At 42.1% G+C, this 19,444-nt stretch overlaps 1 protein-coding gene across 6 annotated transcripts in view; it reads left to right on the top strand.

The window, feature by feature from the left end:
- The window catches only part of mctp1a (multiple C2 domains, transmembrane 1a), a 149,381-nt gene that overhangs the window by 117,714 nt on the left and 12,223 nt on the right, over positions 1–19,444 (top strand). For 4 of the 6 annotated variants that reach the window (XM_042420843.1, XM_042420847.1, XM_042420848.1 and 1 more), the window contains exons 16-18: positions 4,205–4,261; positions 10,574–10,672; positions 19,276–19,385. In XM_042420843.1, coding sequence (XP_042276777.1) covers positions 4,205–4,261; positions 10,574–10,672; positions 19,276–19,385 — 266 coding nt within the window. The remainder of the gene's footprint in view (positions 1–4,204; positions 4,262–10,573; positions 10,673–19,275; positions 19,386–19,444) is intronic. The other 2 variants (XM_042420845.1, XM_042420846.1) reach the window with 1 other exon arrangement.

Raw genomic sequence — 19,444 nt, 5'->3', positions numbered from 1 at the left:
ATGGATAGTGCATACCAAGTAGGGCCTTGAGATCTCCCAGCCAGCCAGTCGGCCAAACCTCAGCAGCTGGAGAGGTTAAAACCCCCTCACGTATCAAAGTGGAAGAGCAGCAGGAGGATGGAGAGAGGGAGGGATGGATGAATTGGAGAAAAAAGGAGGAGAAAGTATATCTTCATGTTCGCTGGGATGTCTGCCTTGGCGTCAATTCCCCCTGCGGCTGTCATTGGGAAGGTTAGGGTGGGAGAACTCTGCCTGGTCAGGGAAAGAGAGGGGTGAGTAAAGAGGTGTTATACAGGAAGGGTGAAAATGACGTACTAGCAACAATCCCCTCAGAGTACAGTTTTTAGTTCAAAAGCTTCCCTCTACCCTTGCCAGGTTAGCTGTAAACTCTCCGGTATGTTTCCATACAGTGTAGTTATCCTTGCCTGTAACCTAAATTCCAAACCTGTTTTGGCCATTTTCACTTTGTATCACATAGGTAAGGGCTAAGTCCTATAAGGTACAATCATACTGCTAATCTTCCAACATCAAAGTCAGAGCTAGTTTTGTTAGAGTTAGGGGAGTAAGGGGGATACAACTGGACATAAATCAAGATTAGGCAATTTCTGTCCTTGAGAAAGACTCTAGGGGTGCTGTTGTGCCACTAAATGTGTGCAAGAAGCTCCCTGTGGATGCAAAGGGAGAATACAAATATTCTCCTCTTGGGGATCAATAGGGTATTAGAAATATCTACCTGCGCCCCACTGCTGATAGACACACAGTTCTTGAAAAACTGTCTTCCGCTGCTCCCTTTTACCACTGTAACAAAATTTTCATCACATTCTCAGTCAATCAGTCTGTGCAGCAGGGGCTCGCTCAAACAGGAAAGTATCAGATCCAAACACTCTCTGGACTTTTCAACTACCTTAGTTTCCGTTGCTTTTGCCAGACTTTTTTCAAATTCAGTCCAGACAGATTTTTAGCTATCAGTGTTCACTTTAACTGGCACAGAGTAACAGTAAACGGTAGAGAAAGATCTGGCTCCGTAATACTGAATGTAAATAACATGAAGATGTTGAGTATCAGTCACCAAACAGAGTAAAGCAATAGTTATGCAAGGATTTACTGAAGAATTACACACACCTAAACAAGAGGATACCACAATACCTCTATGATCCGGTTCAGTAGCTGCATGTTCTTGATTATAGTGTGATAAAAGACTAAGCCATTCACACACACACAATCAAAACTCATTGTTTAGTCCAGTTCATTTCTCTCCTTCCACAGACAGTATTTTGCAATGTTGGGCAGCACAGTAAGAGAGGAAAAATCAGAATGATGTAGCAGAGCTTGTGCTGGGTTATGTGCCAATGCTACAGATATGTCATTCTTTTTTTTAAAAATTCAATTTGTGTACAGACAAGGTGTCGCCACTCTAGAACAAAGACAAAAGTGTATAAAAAAAAACAAAGAAAAAAAAAAGAAATTTAATCCTCGCAAATCAGCTTTTTAGGTCGGAGCCACGAAGGCCAAACAGATGTATTCATATACTTTCACAGCCATTTGAACTCTCAATGTCATTGTACTCACTTATATTCTTTGTATGTATTTTATATTATCACCATCTTTGTATGTATTTATGGTGCACAGTGTAATCTGTAAGAGTAGCCTGTATCTTCCCTGTATTATTTGAATAGGTCTGAATATGTTAATCCCCCACCTCAGTAGATATTGAATTGACTGGAGCGGCTCTGCAGGCAATGTGAGCTCTACACGATCCTGTCGACAGCAAGGCTTTGATGCTGCCTTGCTGTAATGATAGTAATTCAAACAACATGATAATGGGGGGATAAGCAGACAAATGATATCATACACCAAACAGGTCTTAGAAAGAGGAAACGAATGAGAAAAATAGAGAGAAAGGTAGAGGGAGAGAAAGGAAGATGTTTGGAATTCATCGGCTGCACTGAGGTAATTTATATCCTCCCTTACTGAGACAGTAGCTTCAGTGCACGCATTTAGCCGTGGCAATCTTCAGGGCAGATGACATGTTCCATGTCTTTTTATTTATTAATTTTACACTGTGTCTCATCACAGGAAACATGACTTCTCTCTGTAACCAGAGGCGATAGAGGAGAGAGAGCAGAGCGGAGAGCAGAGGGAGACAAACGACTCTATCATTCTCTCTGTCTCTCTAGGTCATGCTTCTCCTGCTAGCTCATGCTCATTCCCTTTGTTTAAAGTTCGGAGCGTGTGCCAGGCATGCCCTAGTAAAGCCTCTGTGTGGAGGAATCCATTATGTTTGTATTTTGGCACGGGTGAAAGGATTTGGGAGGAACCATGATGACTTTATAAACAGTTATAGTTCATTTGTTTAGAGATGCCAGAAGGCTTTCGTTTTACAGTATCACGTCTACATCTTTTGCCTCGGCTGAGAGCGAGAATTCTCTCTCTGGTGTTTGTATAGCATAGTAGTGAATGTATTCTCTATCAGTAAAGAGATTGTGAACTGTGAACAGTCAGGCTTACTTTTCTAGACAGTGATGGAGTCTCAGTGAACTGGGGAATAACCAGTTGCTATACAGTCAGACTGTTTCAACAGGGAGTACCATGCACACATGCACAACACTTTGCCCAACTCGCTCCGAGCTATTGATAGAACACAAACACACACACACACACACACACACATGCACGCACATGCACTGGTGCACAACGCACTATTGACTCTACCCTCTCAACTCTGCTGTTCTGAACTCCTCTTTGTTTGTGTTGAGAAGCTGCATTTACATAAGAGGCTTATGTCAGCCGCCACATAGTTTTTCCCCTTATTCCAATGAAAAACAAAAAGGACAAAAGCTATTGTCTCGTTAAGTAATGATTTTTGGATTTCTCCAAACTAGTCTGTGGCGTTCTGGACGTGGTTAGGGGGTTGTGGTGGCGTCGAGTCTGGGTGAAGGTTTTTAGGGTTTTGGGGGTTGGGTGTTGACAGCTGTAGGGCTTACGATACGGGTGTTTGTTTATGTAAATTGGGAGCGACAATATGACCTTGTTGCTTTGATGTGTGATTGACAGGAAGACGGTGGATAAGAGATTCAGCAATGATCTGTAGTCTTCTCTTTGGTGACATCATATGTGAACTTGTGCACGATCACAAAGGCACACAGCCACCGAAGCAGTGTATCATTAAATACTAATCAGATATAGTAACACAGTGGCTCAAGCTGCTTTTATATAAGCCAAGACATTTGTTTTTTGGCTGCTTACTTTTCACATACAGATAGAGGTCTGAGCTGTATGTGAAGGACTGCATTTCCCATTAAGACATTTTTCTTACTACATTTCATTTCCTGTTAATGCATATGTAAAAATAATTTTGTCTCTTTCTTCTATTAGTGAACAGGAGAAGCCACAACCTGCATGTGACATTGTTACTGAATGTCGTATGTATTCATATGTGTCTTTGTGTCTCTGACTGTCTCCGACTGTGTGCACAGGAGTGTGTCTCTGTCATTTCTTCTATGTGTTGTACAGTATGTATCGGGGTATCTTGGGGCTTCAGAGCTACAGCAGCTCCAGTTTCATCGGTTTTGGACCACTGAAGCACATAGTTGCTGTTCTTTGTGACTTGCTCTCTACGCTGCAGGCTTCCTTCTTTCTTCTTTCGTGGAGCACCATTCTGTGAGAGGATATGAAATGATAGATTGATGAATGTATAGAAATTGGGAGGTTGAGGTGAGAGACGGGTGCAAAGGTCATAGAGGTCAGAAGAGACCAAAAAGAATCAGAAGAAGAAGAGTTCTGCTGTCTCGTCCCGCTGAATGGTGTAAGATTTGAATGCTTTTGTGCAATGCGATTTGAGTGGATGAATAGACTTTAATCCTCAGCCCGTTGAAATTCAAAGCCAGAGCATTTGCTTACATTTCCAGAAGTGTCAACGCATTTGAACAACAGAATGTTTCTAAAATTAAATTGTAATTCTAAACTATTCTGAAGCTTGTGACATATTAGCACACACCAATCCAATAGTTGTGCTATCTACATGCTTTCCATACTCATTAACAAACTCTTGCCAGACATAACCATAACCAATCAGCTTTAATATGCCTCTCTGGGTGTTCTGCCAATGTTAACCCTGTGTTATCTAATGTTTATCTGCACCATAGCTGTTACATAAACGTTTTTATTTCTCTTTCTGTTTTTTTTCTCTCGTTGCATCTGTCAGCAAGCAATGGAGGACCTGCTGGAGGACGAGGATGAGGATTTTGACAAAGATGACAAGGTAATTATGTCTTGTGTGCAGGGATGCACTCACACACAAACACATACACAAATGTACACACACTCACACACACACACACACACACGCACAGACAAACACTGCCTCAGGAAGAGTTGACACTGCCTCATAGACCGGAAACACAAACAGACGAATGAAATGACTCGATCTTCCCCTCCCATCTCCTCCCCTGTTCAGTCACTGCCTGAGGCACAAACACTTGTACAAAGATTATACAACCTTTTAACCTTTTTGAAAAGTTTTCTCTGTAGGTATATACACAACACATTCCTCATCTTTCTTCTTCTTGGCTTGCTTTGCTTTGGCCTGGTCTTTCACTGCAGTTTGGTACACTGGCCTTATTTTTCCCTTCGTATAACACTATGAAGAATTTACGTTATTACAGTCATGCTTCAGCCCTGTTTCCTGTGAACACGCACCCGTATAAAGTGCTTAGTTAGCTATTTAGGTCCATTCACTGCTCCTTTATGTCCCAGTAAAACAGCATCTGGGCTTGTCCAGACACTATCAGGTAACAACAGGTGGCTGCTTTACTGCCTCCGCTCGTTTACACTGTAGGAACAGCTACTGAAACAAATGCCACTGGATAGGATACAGTACTTTGTCAATGTTCCACTTGGGGATGGTAATTGAAATGCTTCAGCAACTCTGTAACCATCTACAGGGTTGTCTGGGCTTCGGTGCCGCACATTTGAAATGAAGACAATTTTCAGTTTGATACCACAGTGTGATCAGACTCGAGGGGTCTTAAAACAAGGAAGTGTAACTCTTACAAATTCTAACTTGAGCTTTTAAGTAAAGCCCAAATATTTTACTGTGAAAACCGTAAAGCACCTTGACGGAAAAGTCTTGAATCTGAAATTAGTCTGGCTGTTACTTGATGCCTTGCAGCCACACTCCAGCAATATAAAGGTTAGTAGGCTAAGATGTGGTAATTTGCATGGTCTGGTGTAGTAATCTTTTTGAGGGAAAACTCTGGCTGTTTGCAATGGTAATTGTAAAGGCCTTTGACCAGGCAATTTGATATCTCAAAATTATTTTGCCTAAGGACATTCTGAATGTGAAATTTTCTTATACAATTCCAACCTCGCTTACAGCCGCTCCCATTTTCGAAGGGTTGTAAGTTCAAGTCTGCAGCAAAAGGGTTAAAAAAAGCACACTTATGTTGCAGATGGTCAAATAGTCATCCCACCAGTAAGTCAGGCAATAAGTCAGCCAGGCAGCCAGTTGGGCGATGAGCACACAAAGATACGTGAGCATTACATCCTCTCCCACAGTGATGCAGAAGCAAAGTTTCATGGCTGTGAAGTTCCAAGGCTGAAATGTACAGGGGGCCACTGACTGAAGATATGCACCAGGCAACCTTGAACCTTTTTTTACCCCTTCTTTACGTCTGTTCTCCATCACTGCATTTCCTACCTCCTCTCAGGGAAAAAATAAAAATACAGGCATTTGAAAAGCTGCAGATTATATGAAATACATTTTAGACTTTCATATTGAAATGAGGTGCAGCAGCAGCTTGTGCAGCCTCCGTCAGATTTGGTGCCAAACTGATTATTCCACATAAGAAGGCCTTGCTCTCTGTGCTCACACAGGGCTGGGATGCTGGATAGCACAGCCGCCACAAAGGCTACAATTTACCAACTCTGGCTTCATACATTTTGATCTATTGCTCCCCTCAACTGTTAGCATTTCATTTGGGCTGTAGGAAAGTTGAAAGGGGGGCATTTTTCTTTTTTCTTCGCCTATATCTCTCTCCTTCTACCCTTTCCTCAATCGTCCCCTTCCCTGCCTTTTTTCACTCTTTCATCCTGACACATACGGTACTCTCTCTCTCTCTCTCTTCCCTTTGCTTTCCCTCCAACCTGGTTAAGTGCAGAACAAATGGAATTTCAAGGCTTAACAAATTTGTCTTTTACATTGGATATGAGGTTTTTTACATTGGATATGAGGTACAGCTTCAGATTGTATGAGTAAGTATGAAGGACGGGTCAAAGGAGGCCTCTTTTATGGCACAGGCCTATAGGGGAGAGAGGGAAGAAGAGAGAGAGAACGAGAGCGAAAGGGAAAAAAAGATTAATAAATGTGCCAAGGCCTCATTTTAATTGAACTTGAAGCATATGTTGCAAGTATGTACAATTCGTCCCAGATGTTTACTCCGGCCATGTGCACGGCTCTTCCCAGTGCACCACAAGGCAGCTATTAGCTGGATAACCTTTGCTCCAGAGGCTAAATGGGGTATTACATGGCCAAAAAGTAGAACACCTGTTTTTCATTGCATAGAAGACCCCTTGCAGGCTTTTTGCCTTGGATCACCACATGTGTTTTGACTTAGCAGATTGTTGGGCAGACGTGAAAAGTGTCTTTCTTGTGAGCAAGCACTGATATTAGTCACTTAATCTCAATGAAAGTCCAGCATCTAGACTAATTGATGGGGACGGCTCAGTTGTTAAAGCCAAGCAGGCAGGCACATGAGGGATGAAAGAATGTTAGACATGAACTAATTTTTTTTTTACTCTACTCTCGTCCTCCTGCTCCGCGAGTGTGTTTGTGTGTGTGCGTTAATCTTCAGCTTGGAATGTTGCTTGACTCTTATTGCCTACACACACACACACAGAGAATATGCAAGCAGTATACTGCCCAAATTTTGAACCTCTGCTTTCAATAAAACAAATCTTAAACATGGTGGCAAGTTGCAGATGCAGCTTTTTCACCAACAGAGTACAGAAGCAGTTGCACACATATTGAAATTGTAGTCTTAGAAATAACAAATAAGATACATATCCAGCATGAAAAGATGTCAGCATGGCAGAATGAAAAATGTTTTTTGAGAGTAAAGAGTTTTTTTTTAGAGATTCAGATAATATAATACAGAACACTTTTCAAGTGTGTAGCATGTATTGTATCTGGTTGTGATTTAATGATGGTGAAAAAATGTGCTGCCAACAGATTATCATCATCTAACTATCCAGACAGGCTGAATCAAGAGCAATTGAGCTCAACACTTTAATCTAAGAAGAGGTTTTCATAATAGTAAATAGTAAAGTTAAAATCATAGACCTTTTAACTTTTCCATATTTATTTTTTTTTAAATGCTCTGAAAATACACTGTAGCTCAATACATCTTATTATTCACATGGCTGTCATCATGAACTCTAATATCAGTTGCAACATCCCAAACAGTAGATCTTAAATTTGACATGTTTATATTTATCACCTTCATAGGTTCACTGATTTTAGTTTATGGGATGCTAGTATTGGGACACTATCAGACATGTAGTTTTCGTTTGAAATGATTTACTCTCTTTTCGTAGATAATCCTAAGAGAGTTTTCTCCCAGCCGAATGTAATAAAACTTTATCACAGAAAACATTTTGACTCATCATAGCAGGTGAAGCACGAGTGTTATTAATAATATTAACGATGCCTCCATTCTATGTAGGTTCCCCAGTAAGCCATGACACTGAGCACATCATGCACAATACCAGGGCTCTGGAACCAGTTAAAAGTGGAAAGCAGCAATTATCAATGTTAGTCGCACCTGTGGTTTCTCTGCCACAACAACGTGTAAAAATGACATGGACAGGTACTCCTGTATGCCCAAGTGTCCTGGACCTGCTGTCATCTCAGCCATCCCTAATTCTATCTTACTTACAGCTGAGTTCATGTGTCTGTATGTGCCTTCTCAGTATCTTCCAATACACCTCGAAGTAACATTGTGGGACATGGATGGTGTAAGATAGCAGCAACATGCAGCTCATTCCCACAGTATATTTACAGGCTACTGGCTACAGGGGCTTCAGTGTGCAATGTAGCCTGTGATGTTTCTTCTCACCTGAGGGCTCGCTGTCCAAAGCTGGCACGAAGCTATCACCTTTAGGCTCAGCATGGGTGAGAGTGTTTGTGTGCGTAAATGTGTTTGTGTATTTTGTGTGAGCGTCATGCTTATGTGTGCGCAGTGGCTCAGCTGTCTCCCAGAGGGGGGGCTTACTGGAAAAAGGGAGAGAGAGAGAGAGAGAGAGAGAGAGAGAGAGTCTGAAAGAGTGAGGAGATTACCCTCACACGGTTGACTGGTCACTGAAGCGCTCGTGCTCCGCTCAGCTAGGCTCCACTAGCCTCAGGAGGACCTGACACAGATAAGATACACACTGCAATCATGTCCTGCTCACAGGCTTACTGCTCAGTGCATTCCCTCTCTCTTTCTCTCTCTCTCTCTCTGTCTATCTATCTATCTCTCTTTCACACACACACAGACACACCACATGCACCCTTGAAATTTTTTTTTTTCATTCTCCAGTTTCTCGCTCATTTTCTCTTTTCCCTCCCTCATGTGCAGAGTTGATGGTAAATATAGAGTGGACATTATTCATTAGCTCCAACGCATTGAACCGTAAAATCTAAATTACTATACTGAAATGAAAAGTCCTTTTTTTTTTTAGTCTTATTTATGGACTCAATTCCGTACGGCATTCCACATGAACCAGCGATGAAATCTTTTTTGACCTATTGGGGCACCAACTGAATATAGGTAAACCATATGGAATTACAATACAATTTTGAGGAGTTTAGGATAGCTTTCTGTGATTTATGTACACATTGCATGACACCAAATGTTGATGTGGTCCAAACAGGTTGTAACAAATTGTAATGCAGGTGACTGTACATTGTATATAAGATTGAGCATACATGATCCTCTGTGTCTTCATCTCTCCTGCCACGCAGTTGTCTTCCTAAAGCACAATATCTCTTTATCCTTCTCATCTATAGTGCTGAGACAGCCTTTCCACCCTCTGCTGCTTTCCCTGTAGGCATGACTCATGCACGCACACACAAGTGTGCACATGTGTGTGTGTGTGTTTATCAATTCTCTGGCAAGTATACAACTCCTGGCCAATGGCTAGTATCAGCACACATATCCAGTTCTCACCCTGCAGGCCTTGCAGCTGTTTTCGGCTACTGATTTTTACATACAATACCGCTCTGCTCTCTCCTTGTTAGTGCCTAGGTTCTCCGCTCTATGTTATGTTAAACAAGGTTTGCACACTTTGTCTCAGTGTGAATATGGTTAAAAACAGTGTAAGTTTTCTGACTTATCTCCAGATAGCACATGGAGCTGTGCAGCACCTTCCCAAGCCCCAGCACTCCTCTCTCAGTCCCAGTCACGGCACTGCGCCGATCGCTCAGATAGCGACATGGCATAATGTAATTGGACTAAAGAGAGCATTGGGAATTATATCAATGCTCTGGAAAAAAAAAGTGTGACTGAAATGTTGTTCTAGGGAGGCTATTGAGCTTGTAATGCAGTGGGGTTGTCCTCAGGTATCGGGGGGGTTTCAGCTGCTGAGGAGAATAGGAGAGAGAGACAGAGAGAGGGAGAGGGGAAGAGAAAAAAAAAGTTTCAATCTCTGTGTTCTTTTCTTCTCCCTGCCTGTGAAGGATGAAAAGCGTCACGCTGTAAAAGATGCTTTTGACTTTTCCGCTTCATTTTTCTTTCCATCTCACTGTCTTTTTTTCGTTGTTCAGCAGAGACACTAGTAGGAACTGCATTTTAATCATGTTTGGCTAATAGAGGAAGGAATGAAAACAAAAAGGAGGGTGAAAGAGGCATAGAGGGGTATTGTCTCTCTATGCAAAATACACTGCATTGTTTGTTTGTTTTTCCTCTTTGTCACACACATACATCAGGTGGATCATCTCTCACTATCTCTATTCCCCCAAGATACATATCTCTTGCTTTGTCTTTCGCTTTCTCTCATTTCTCCTTCGCTCTGCTCCATTCCCTTTTCACTTTTACTTTAACTCTGGCCTTTTGTTATTGACATGAACATTTGTTCTGAGGGTTTTTTTTTGCAGTTTACCAGTATACCTATAGATAAGTACAGCTTTATACTCACCACAGTCATTGTAGAGATTATAGAAATTGGTGTTCTTCTAGACACAGCTTTGCAGTAGTCCAGTATATGCCTAAAATGGTTTTAAAACAGTCATGCTTTAACCCAGCTATCAAAAGCATTTATTTGGAGGATGAAACAAAGTTTGAATACTTAAAAAAAAAATCAATTACAACTCTCCTCTGCATTGCACTGCTAAAGCTGCTTTTAGTGCAGTGCTTATGTTTACAAGCTCTACAGAGAAGGTGGTGAAACAATGTTGTTCTTGCCTATAGCCTGTTATATTGGCCAAAACATCAACTATAAGACCCCAGTTGTAAAGTATCCTCTTTTTTTCTTTAACCCTTGCACCTTAATTTCTCCGGGTTGTAAAGACAAAATCTTACTGTAATCTATCCACAAGGACCCTAAACCAGGCCCCTGGGAGGACAGCCGTGATAAAAACCATATCCTCGAGGATATGTTGGCTTCCTGGCACTTTGAGTGGATACGAGCGATGGTGGTAAGTGGGCATGTGTGCGGCTCTGACTTCTAATGGTGTGTGTGACTGTCTTCCGGTTTCCTACTTAGCTCATCGTCTGTCCGGCGGCCTCTGTCTGCTGTCCTGTCAGGGTTTTGTGTACAATACCTGTTCCCTGTCCGCGTCTCAATCAAACACCCACGCTCTGCACGTTCGGCCCCCCAATCCAACCCCGCCTGGAGGCCTCCGCCTCTGCCTGCTCTTTAAGGTGATGGGGACGATAATGGGGCTCCAGCATGGAAGGCTGCTCCCGTCTTTTTGTGTGACTTCCCTCTAGCACTGTAGACCTATTACCCTGCAAGGTGACAGCTGTAGATTGAGGTGCGACAGTGTGTTAACTGTGTGATGCTAGTGGGACTGTAGGCTCTGAGGTACTAAAGGGTGACATTGGGAGTGACTCAAGTTTTTGCTGATTGCTGATTTTGAACTTGTAATGTGTGCAGTGATGAGGGCCATAAGGGAATAAAATTCCACCACAGAGTTGCTCAGTGTACTTTTTTGCCAAAAATACACTTTTAGATTGTTGTTTTTTTTTTTGAATAGCACTAATTACATTCCTCTTAAAAATAATGATTGTTTTCACACTTTATGATCCATAAGTCACTGATAATAAGCACCTACCAAAGTAATTTTCTAATGGGGATTCTCAGAGCCCTGAAAGCATATATGTGTGCATGTGTGTGCGGTTGTGGGTGGTATGGTGATTTGAACACGCTTGTGAGCACTTTTTCTTAAAAGTTGCAACAGAAACAGCAAAACTATTTCATATTGCTGGAGCAAATCCCAATGCTCATTATGCCTAATGCAGCAATGTCTACTCCCCCAACTGTTATTGTTCTGAATCACATACACAAGAGCGGCTGAACCAACTGAACTTTTTGACTGATGAACTATGCATCAAAGGCTTACGACGAGCACTCGTTGCACTGTAGGTGAGGAGTTGTGTGTTCTCATCCACCCAAAGTAACTCTCTACGAGACACTCACCGAATAGGATGTTGAAGATGGAACACTCATACCTCCCGGTCTCTCATTGGACAGAATGTGGAGCACAACACTTGACAGCGGTGTCGTCTGAATTTGAAAGTCAGACATGTTAGAAGGCAGCCGCCACCTTTTCTTTTAACAAGAGTCATAAATCTGTAATGAGCACTGAGAGGATGCATATTTTATTTGAAGACGTGATCCCTTCACTTCATAGCAATGCACTCTCGCTCTGTCGTGTTTTTTTTTTCCCTACCAAAACAAAGTTTAAAACAGTGGATGTTAAAGCTGTTTCTTGCCTGTGCCTCTCTGAACATGAATATGTAATTAAAGGTACACCGGAGATAGCACACGTTTTATAGACCTGGGTGATGAATCACATGTAATTTACTATGATTTAATTAATGAACAATTATACAATATTGTGTAGGTATGGATCTTAATTTATAGAAGAGAAATGAAACTCCTGTGGATAAAAACACCACCTTACAGAATCAGAAATGCTTACATGTGTCTTTAAAACGATTGTCTTTCATATACATATATATATATATATATATATATATATATATATATATATATGTATAATAGCTGTACCTCATCTACATTTGCGTATTATCAAAGTTTCCTTATACTCTCATCTTGCAGCATGGCGAAAACCAATGAATACAGTATTTAGATTTCATAGTGCCATATGTTTTAAGCCAACGCAGACAGAGAGAGTGAAAAAGACAAACAGATAGACAGACAGACAGACTGACAGACAGAGGAAGATGGGCTGGAGCAGCTAAACCAGGCCAACAGAGGACAAGAGTAATGTTGTCCCATTCATCACACTCTGCCAGGCTGGATTCTGGGAAGGACAGGGGAAGGAGAGCACAGGAGCAGGGGAGCAGAGGTGAGGCAAGGTGGGGGAGAATTAGGCAGGTGGGCGGGGGGTCGGGTGGCATTCGGCAGGAGGTGAGGAAGAGGAAGTGATCAAGCGCAGAAGTTGTGGGGTGGTAGTCATTTATGTGTGTGTGTGTGCACCCGACCTTGAGTCTGATGGAGTGGCTGGTGTGGTAGAGGTGATGAGAGGCCCCAGGGAGAGATGGGTAAAGATGATCAGTGGCAAACAACCTCCTGCCACCCAGACACATTAGAGGCACACACACAAACGCACTCTCATAACACCAGAAACCTTTCTCTTTAGGATAGGAAGCAGAGGTCAAACTGAAAATAAGTCACCACCACCTCTTCCTTTTATTCCCTCATTCCCTCTCTCTCCCTCTCTTTTACATATGTGTATATTTATCCTCGCTATGGGACTAGGCTGGGTGAAGAGACTAATTAGTACTAGAGAGCATTGTGTCTGCCTGGTCCACCTCCAGCTGACAGTCTTAACTGTAGTTTGACTTTGGCTTTGTGGGAGCAACCCTTAGCGCACATAGATATTCTCAAAGAAGTCTGTGTGTGCACACAGACACTCTCCTCACATTCATCCGTTTGGGCCTTTGGGAGTGGGACGCCCCATCACATCTTAACGTGGCCTTTGTGTGTGTGAGCTGCCTGATGAGGGCCAGGAGGAGGACGTGCAGTGCATCTCAACACACTAGTTAAACAGATATTTATGTGTTTATGATAAAAAGAGAGGGAGGGAAATAGAGATGTATTCCCCACATTCACCCATGGATTAGTTCTTGTATGGGATAAATTATTTATTAAAACCGCAGCCTGAAAAAAAAAGGAACATCTGCTTCTTTCATGTGGCGCTGGCGAGGTGCCAGGTTGCATGGTGGTATCTGAGGCTGGTCGCAGGGCCTTTGTTTCGTCTTGTTGTCATTTCTTGACAGAGGGGAGATATTCTTCTAGGCCACTGGGTCCCCAACTTTTTTTTTCTCTTAACTCCCAGTAGGTTAAATCTGTGACTCCTCGCTCCCCAGTGGACTCCTTGGAATAGACACTATTCAGACATATTAATTTTCATATTAAGGCCTGTATTTGGCTTACATTACCTCTGTGGTAGAAGAAGAACTATTTAAACGGTCAGTGTCACAGATATAAAGTACTTACTGCTAAAAATGTCCATTGTAAAATATTATTGAGTTCATTATAATGCCAGAAAAAGCATCCCAATGAACAAGCGGCAAAAACGTGTGATCTTTCTAGTTTAAAAAGCAGTCACTCACATTTTCATTAAACCAATTAAAATGCTTTGCAATACAAATACAGAAATGCAAATTATGAACAATTACGTAAACATTTAACAGATTGGACTAATAATTGTGACTCATGTACTGAACCAAACAAACAAAAACAAAAAAAGATTGAACTAAAAGCCATTGATGTGGACAAGCCTCACCTCCCACTAGTGAACAGTATTTCACTTTCATCAATTACTAAATTATTTCTATATTTAATTATTCACAGAAATGTTTAAAAACTGGGAAGAGGTAAATATAATGTTTATGGGAACGAATAATTAGTTTCCTTTACCCATATTTTATTTCATAAGGAGAGATAGCAACGCATTAAGTGTTAACCAGACTGTACAGCAGATGCTAATTGTATGCGCTATTTATTATTCTGTCATCCTTAATTCTTTCACTGGCTTTGGAAATTGAATCAGTGTTGCCGCTAAAGCATTCCTCAACTTGACTCAACTTTTCAATGTTTTTTTTTTGTTTTTTTCCTGGGGTGGAAATGGGAGGGATGTCGACTCTCTCTGCAGTTACAAAATCAACAAGCACACTTTCAGATGCCCTCTGGGAGCCACATATTAGCATCCTGTCACGTTTTATTTGACATTTCAATTTTTACTGTGCTGCCAGAGCGAGAGAGACAAAAAGAAAAACAAAGAAAAACAGGTGCAATTTTAGCACAGCCGCACTGAGCAGAAGCCACTTGTGGTTCAGGCTCATTTTGTGGTGTGATTGGATATATGCTGCTACATTATAACTGTTAGGTTTATCATTTTTATGGCGTAACCCAGCAGGGAGAACAATGTGATCGGAGGTTAAAACAGTCTCAAATGGCTCTCTTTATTTCCACCCAGTAGATATAGGACAGATATTTGAGTCCATCGTAATAGGCTAAGTCCTCAGTGACCTCTCTCTTGTTTAGCTCTAGGCCTTGGGTCAGTGAAGAACAAACTGTCTTTGCAAAGTTTACAAGTGCTCACTTTGCACTTTTGCATATAGATGTGCTCAGCTATGATGCTATCTCTCTGAAAGAGAAATAGAACACTTGAGTACACAGAGGCATTGCACATCTTTCCTTTGTTAAATATTTAATCAAGTGTTTCAAGGAGTTTACCACATTTGTTTACCACAATTTACCAGCAAGTGCTATGTTGATAGCCTGACTGGGCTGTTTCTGTGTATATGTAGGTGAGAGAGCGCATGTCCCTCGGCTCTCTCTGGTGTCACTGAGGGTTGTTTCTCCTTAACACATGCAAACAGCTCACATCACTTTAACGAGCCTTCCCTAGTCTGTCTTCCCTGATGGGAGCAGTCCCATGGTGCAACCTGCTCCACACACTTGTACACAGGGTGGCTGAGCTCTAAAGTGATGGCTGCTTGGCTGAGATTTCATATCACACTCCGCACAATGATGCAAACTTTGGACATAACCATAAAAGATGCATTTATTGCCTTTAAGTGACATACACACAATTAAAACATGCAACTCTGCCAACAAAGGACACTGACTCACTAAATATTTCTGTTACCAAACCTGATGAGAGTTAATTGATGTCAAGGAGTTTCTGCTGCACATAGAAACATTTCACTCACGGCGTAAACATATTGTCTCAGTGCAGATTTTCGTTTCATACACAGTAGTGTGCTGTTACTCTGACTTCACCCTTAACTCACATTGCACTCTGATTGGCCCTGACCTTTTGCTATAGATTAAAAAACAAATGATATTCAGAGAGAGAGATAGACCAACACACACAAAAGGACACAGAGAATGAAAAATAATGTGAGATGTGTACAAAGGCCTCGAGACGCTTTCTTATTTATATCAGACCGACACTGGAGTTTGCATTTAAGAGACACAAATTAATGCTATTTTGCATTAATAGTGTACTGTTGCTTATTGGTATTCAAAAATTAATTAACACAGTATATATTCTTTCTTCTTATATATTCTTTCTTGCCGTTTTGATCTTCTTGCATATGTTTTGTTTTCATTTAATGCTGCTGCACCAGTTTGCAATCATTTTATATCCCTTTTATTAAGCATTCGGTTTATATCAAATGTAGTTATGGCAGAAAGTAAGACAGTGGTTTTTATCTCAGAGTCAGACATTATGACCAACATTTAATGACATTTCATGCATTGGCTTATATATTGTACTGTACATAAACTGTACTGTATGTACTGGTACACATGGCATGTGTACCTGACAGTAAAGAATACATATAATATCTACACAGATCCAGGCTTCTCTTACAGTAGATGAAGTTGTCTAGATTGAATGCTCTGTCATCTGACTGCAGTGACAATTTGTAGTACACAGACTGAATTGGCAGTTACTGTAACATGTCAGCATAACACATTGCAGATGAACCTACAGTTGCAGTCTATTAAAATGCATGATGCTGAACTCATTAGGCAAGCTTATTACACTATCTGTCTGAATGATTCAAGCCATGCAGCACCATCCATCAGAACACTGCTGTCAGAGGTGCTGGGATTTGTAGCATACTTTGAGCATTAACATGACTGCAACTGTAGCCAAGTCAAAGCGAGAGGCCTCACAGATTTCATTTTATTAGCCTTGCCTTCAGTTCTCCAAACAAACCATCTTAGTCTCCCTGACAGACACAGGAAGAGACAGATGGAAATACAGGCCCTGAGTCTCCTGTAAAGACCCTGCTCCTCCTCCTGAGTGAGACTGGGAGCTGGTCAGGACTGGAAAACCTCAACGCTTATCACATGTGAGCTAATGGTTGTCACACACATGCACACACATGCTCCACTAAACTACAGAAAGAATGATACAACTGAGAATTAAGCTCACCTCCCTGATTCAAATATTTCACAGTTTTGTTTGATATGTAAGTCAATATTTTAGAAAGCTTTCCTTAACGTTGACTGTGATGTGTGAGTGCCCTGTCTCTCTCTGTATTATTCTGTATCAATCCCCTTTCTGTCAGTGGTGAGTGACATTGCAGTCTAAAAACTTAATCTACAAACTTGCTCAGTAAAGAAAGAAACTGCTTTCAGAAGTCAAGGGCCCTCATCGTCTAATCTGTGTCGGTGTATATCGTTTGTAGAGTCACACAGCAAGACCAGGTGTGCAGATCAACCTTATCTAATAGCTGTAGGGTGTGTGTGTGTATGTGTGTGTGTGTGTGTGTGTGTGTGTTTGTGTGCATATTAGGTTCCATTATAAGAACAGGTTGCCTGGCTCCATATGTGCGCAGTGTGCGGGGAAGCTGGGAAAACAAGGTTCTCCGTGGCCCTCTGTGTTATTGCTACCTCCCGCCTCCCCGAGCCGTGTTTGAAGACAGGAAATAGGAGTCAGACCGCAGTCCGAGGGGCATGTGGCAATGGTTTATACTCCGATGACCTCTGACTTATCCTCTCCACCCCCGCCCGCTCTCTCACACCACTCCCCTGGCCCTCAAACACTCTCCCCTGAGTCCGGGCCAGAAAATAAAATGGCCTGACCCGGCCCAGTCCGTCTCGGCTCGGCCTAACCCAGCCCATCACAATAGCCCTCCACACTCTGAGATTTGTTTGAGCGAGCAATGAAAAACAGATGGACTCTGAGGAAAGGACTGAGAAGAGGAGGAGAGAGGGAGGAAGAAAGAAAGGGAGTCTTGTAAAATATTTGCAAAGAAAAATAACCCAGGGACGCTGTCTAATTATATCTATTTGTCTTGTGTGGTTTTGCTGGGGAGGCCATGTGGTCTCCCTGACTGTTCCATGGTTCATTTTTCACATTATCTGATCCTGGACGGAGAGCAGAAAGAAGAGGGTGGCTTTGGGGGCAGTGGGGGGTTGTTTTGAGTCTCACTGGGAGGGTTGTGGTGAGGTGGGGGGGCTGGTCTTAAGGAGTGAAACGTGGTAAAGGCCTCTGGGGTCCTGGGGGTTTTAGTGTCTTTGACTACTTCACTGTCCTCTTTGGGTATAATGATAAGGATTACTCAGAGGTTTACCTCTCTAATCTAACCATGTCCATCCATTCTCATCTATAGCAGCCATTGCTGTACATGCTGTCTCTCTAACAAAAGAAATATTTTGTGGCTATCGGTTGTTTTGCCATAAGCTCTTGGTTTCTTTCAAACGTTTATTACTTAAGCTTCAGTTTTTTTTTTGTTCATTTTGCAACTAATTCACTTATGTTGCTGTGTAATGTCCTTATTTTTCCTGGCTATATCAAATCCAGATTCTTTCTTATCTGAACTATGAATGTCTCTGGTATCTTCCATTCAGCTCAGCAGCAAATATACTCAGAAACAGGCGAAAACATCAATTCATTCATGCAAGCATACAAGCAAAATGACCAAACTCCCCCTGAAAACAGTAATCACTCTCACTGAATTAGAAAGAAAAAGAGTTTATAGAGTTGTGTATGCTAGCTGGCATGCCAATGCACCAGAACCAGATGATCTGGGCGATGACATGACAAAAGTCCTCCGCTCTTTTTTCAAATTCCCCTACTATTACTACAGTATATTGTAAACTGACCACCCCTGATCATACTGTAGCACTGGACACTCTGGTTACTTTCCTCTGATGGTAATAGATAGCCCTGTTCTTCTTGTTATGCCCCACTTTTGTCTCCCAAGCATGCCCACCAATCACATTCAGCCGCAATCAGTCTGCATGTTGATGTCCTCACTCACCCAACGGCTCTCGATCACTCTCTGTCACCTCATTCTGTCCAGATCCATCCTGTCCCTGCCTGTCAGTCAGTCAGCAGGCAGCTTGTTGACTGTTGCATGACTTCTTAAATTCTTCACTTTGTTTCAGTGAGAGGGGGGATTGTAGATTTTAGATTGCCTGCCTAGTTTGTGGTCTCTCCCCCCCGCTCCTCGCAATATTCTGAAGTTCTCAACCATCAAAAGTTGAAAAGGAAGAGCTTGCTCTTCATGGTGGGTGATGGCCTTAATAAGGATGATAATGATGTCACAGCTGGTGACATCATCACAGTGTGCCAGCCAGCAGAACAAAAGAGGGCTCTGCCTGGTCTTCCTAGCTGTCTTGGCAGCACCAGAGAGAGGGAGAAAGAGCGCCCAGAGATTGATGTATCCATTCGGCTTTCAGTTTAATTCTGCCTCTCTATTCACGTATTCAAATTTTCCTGTGTGAGCTTTTGTAAGGAGGAAAACATTTTGATTTGTTCTGCCGACTTTATATCTCTATTACTGCCTGGAATGAGAGCACTCCGTCAGTTCATGCAGGATATCTGGTGATTTGGCTTCCCACTCCAAATCTTTGACGCTATTTAAAATGTATTGTTTTCACAAAGATGCCTGTGCCCAGCCCCTGTCTTTTCTCTTCTCTTTCTCTTTCCTCCCCTCTCTCACCCTCTCCTCTCTGTTTCGCTCCATCTCTTCCTGTCTCACCCTTGCTTTCTTTCTCCCTCTATCTGTGCTCTCGCAGGACTCTGAGAGAAAGGGCTTCATGAACAAGCTTTATGCCATTCAGGACGTGTGCATCAGCGTGCAGAATGCACTGGATGAAGTGGCCTCCTATGGCGAGAGGATAAAGAAGTGAGTCGTAAGCCCGCTCTTCGGCACACAGCCCGCTGCGCTCTGCTCCGCTCCGCACG

The sequence above is a fragment of the Thunnus maccoyii genome, chromosome 9 (genome assembly GCF_910596095.1).
Source record: "Thunnus maccoyii chromosome 9, fThuMac1.1, whole genome shotgun sequence".
NCBI classification, from domain to species: domain Eukaryota; kingdom Metazoa; phylum Chordata; class Actinopteri; order Scombriformes; family Scombridae; genus Thunnus; species Thunnus maccoyii.
This window is presented reverse-complemented; position numbering and strand designations above follow the sequence as displayed.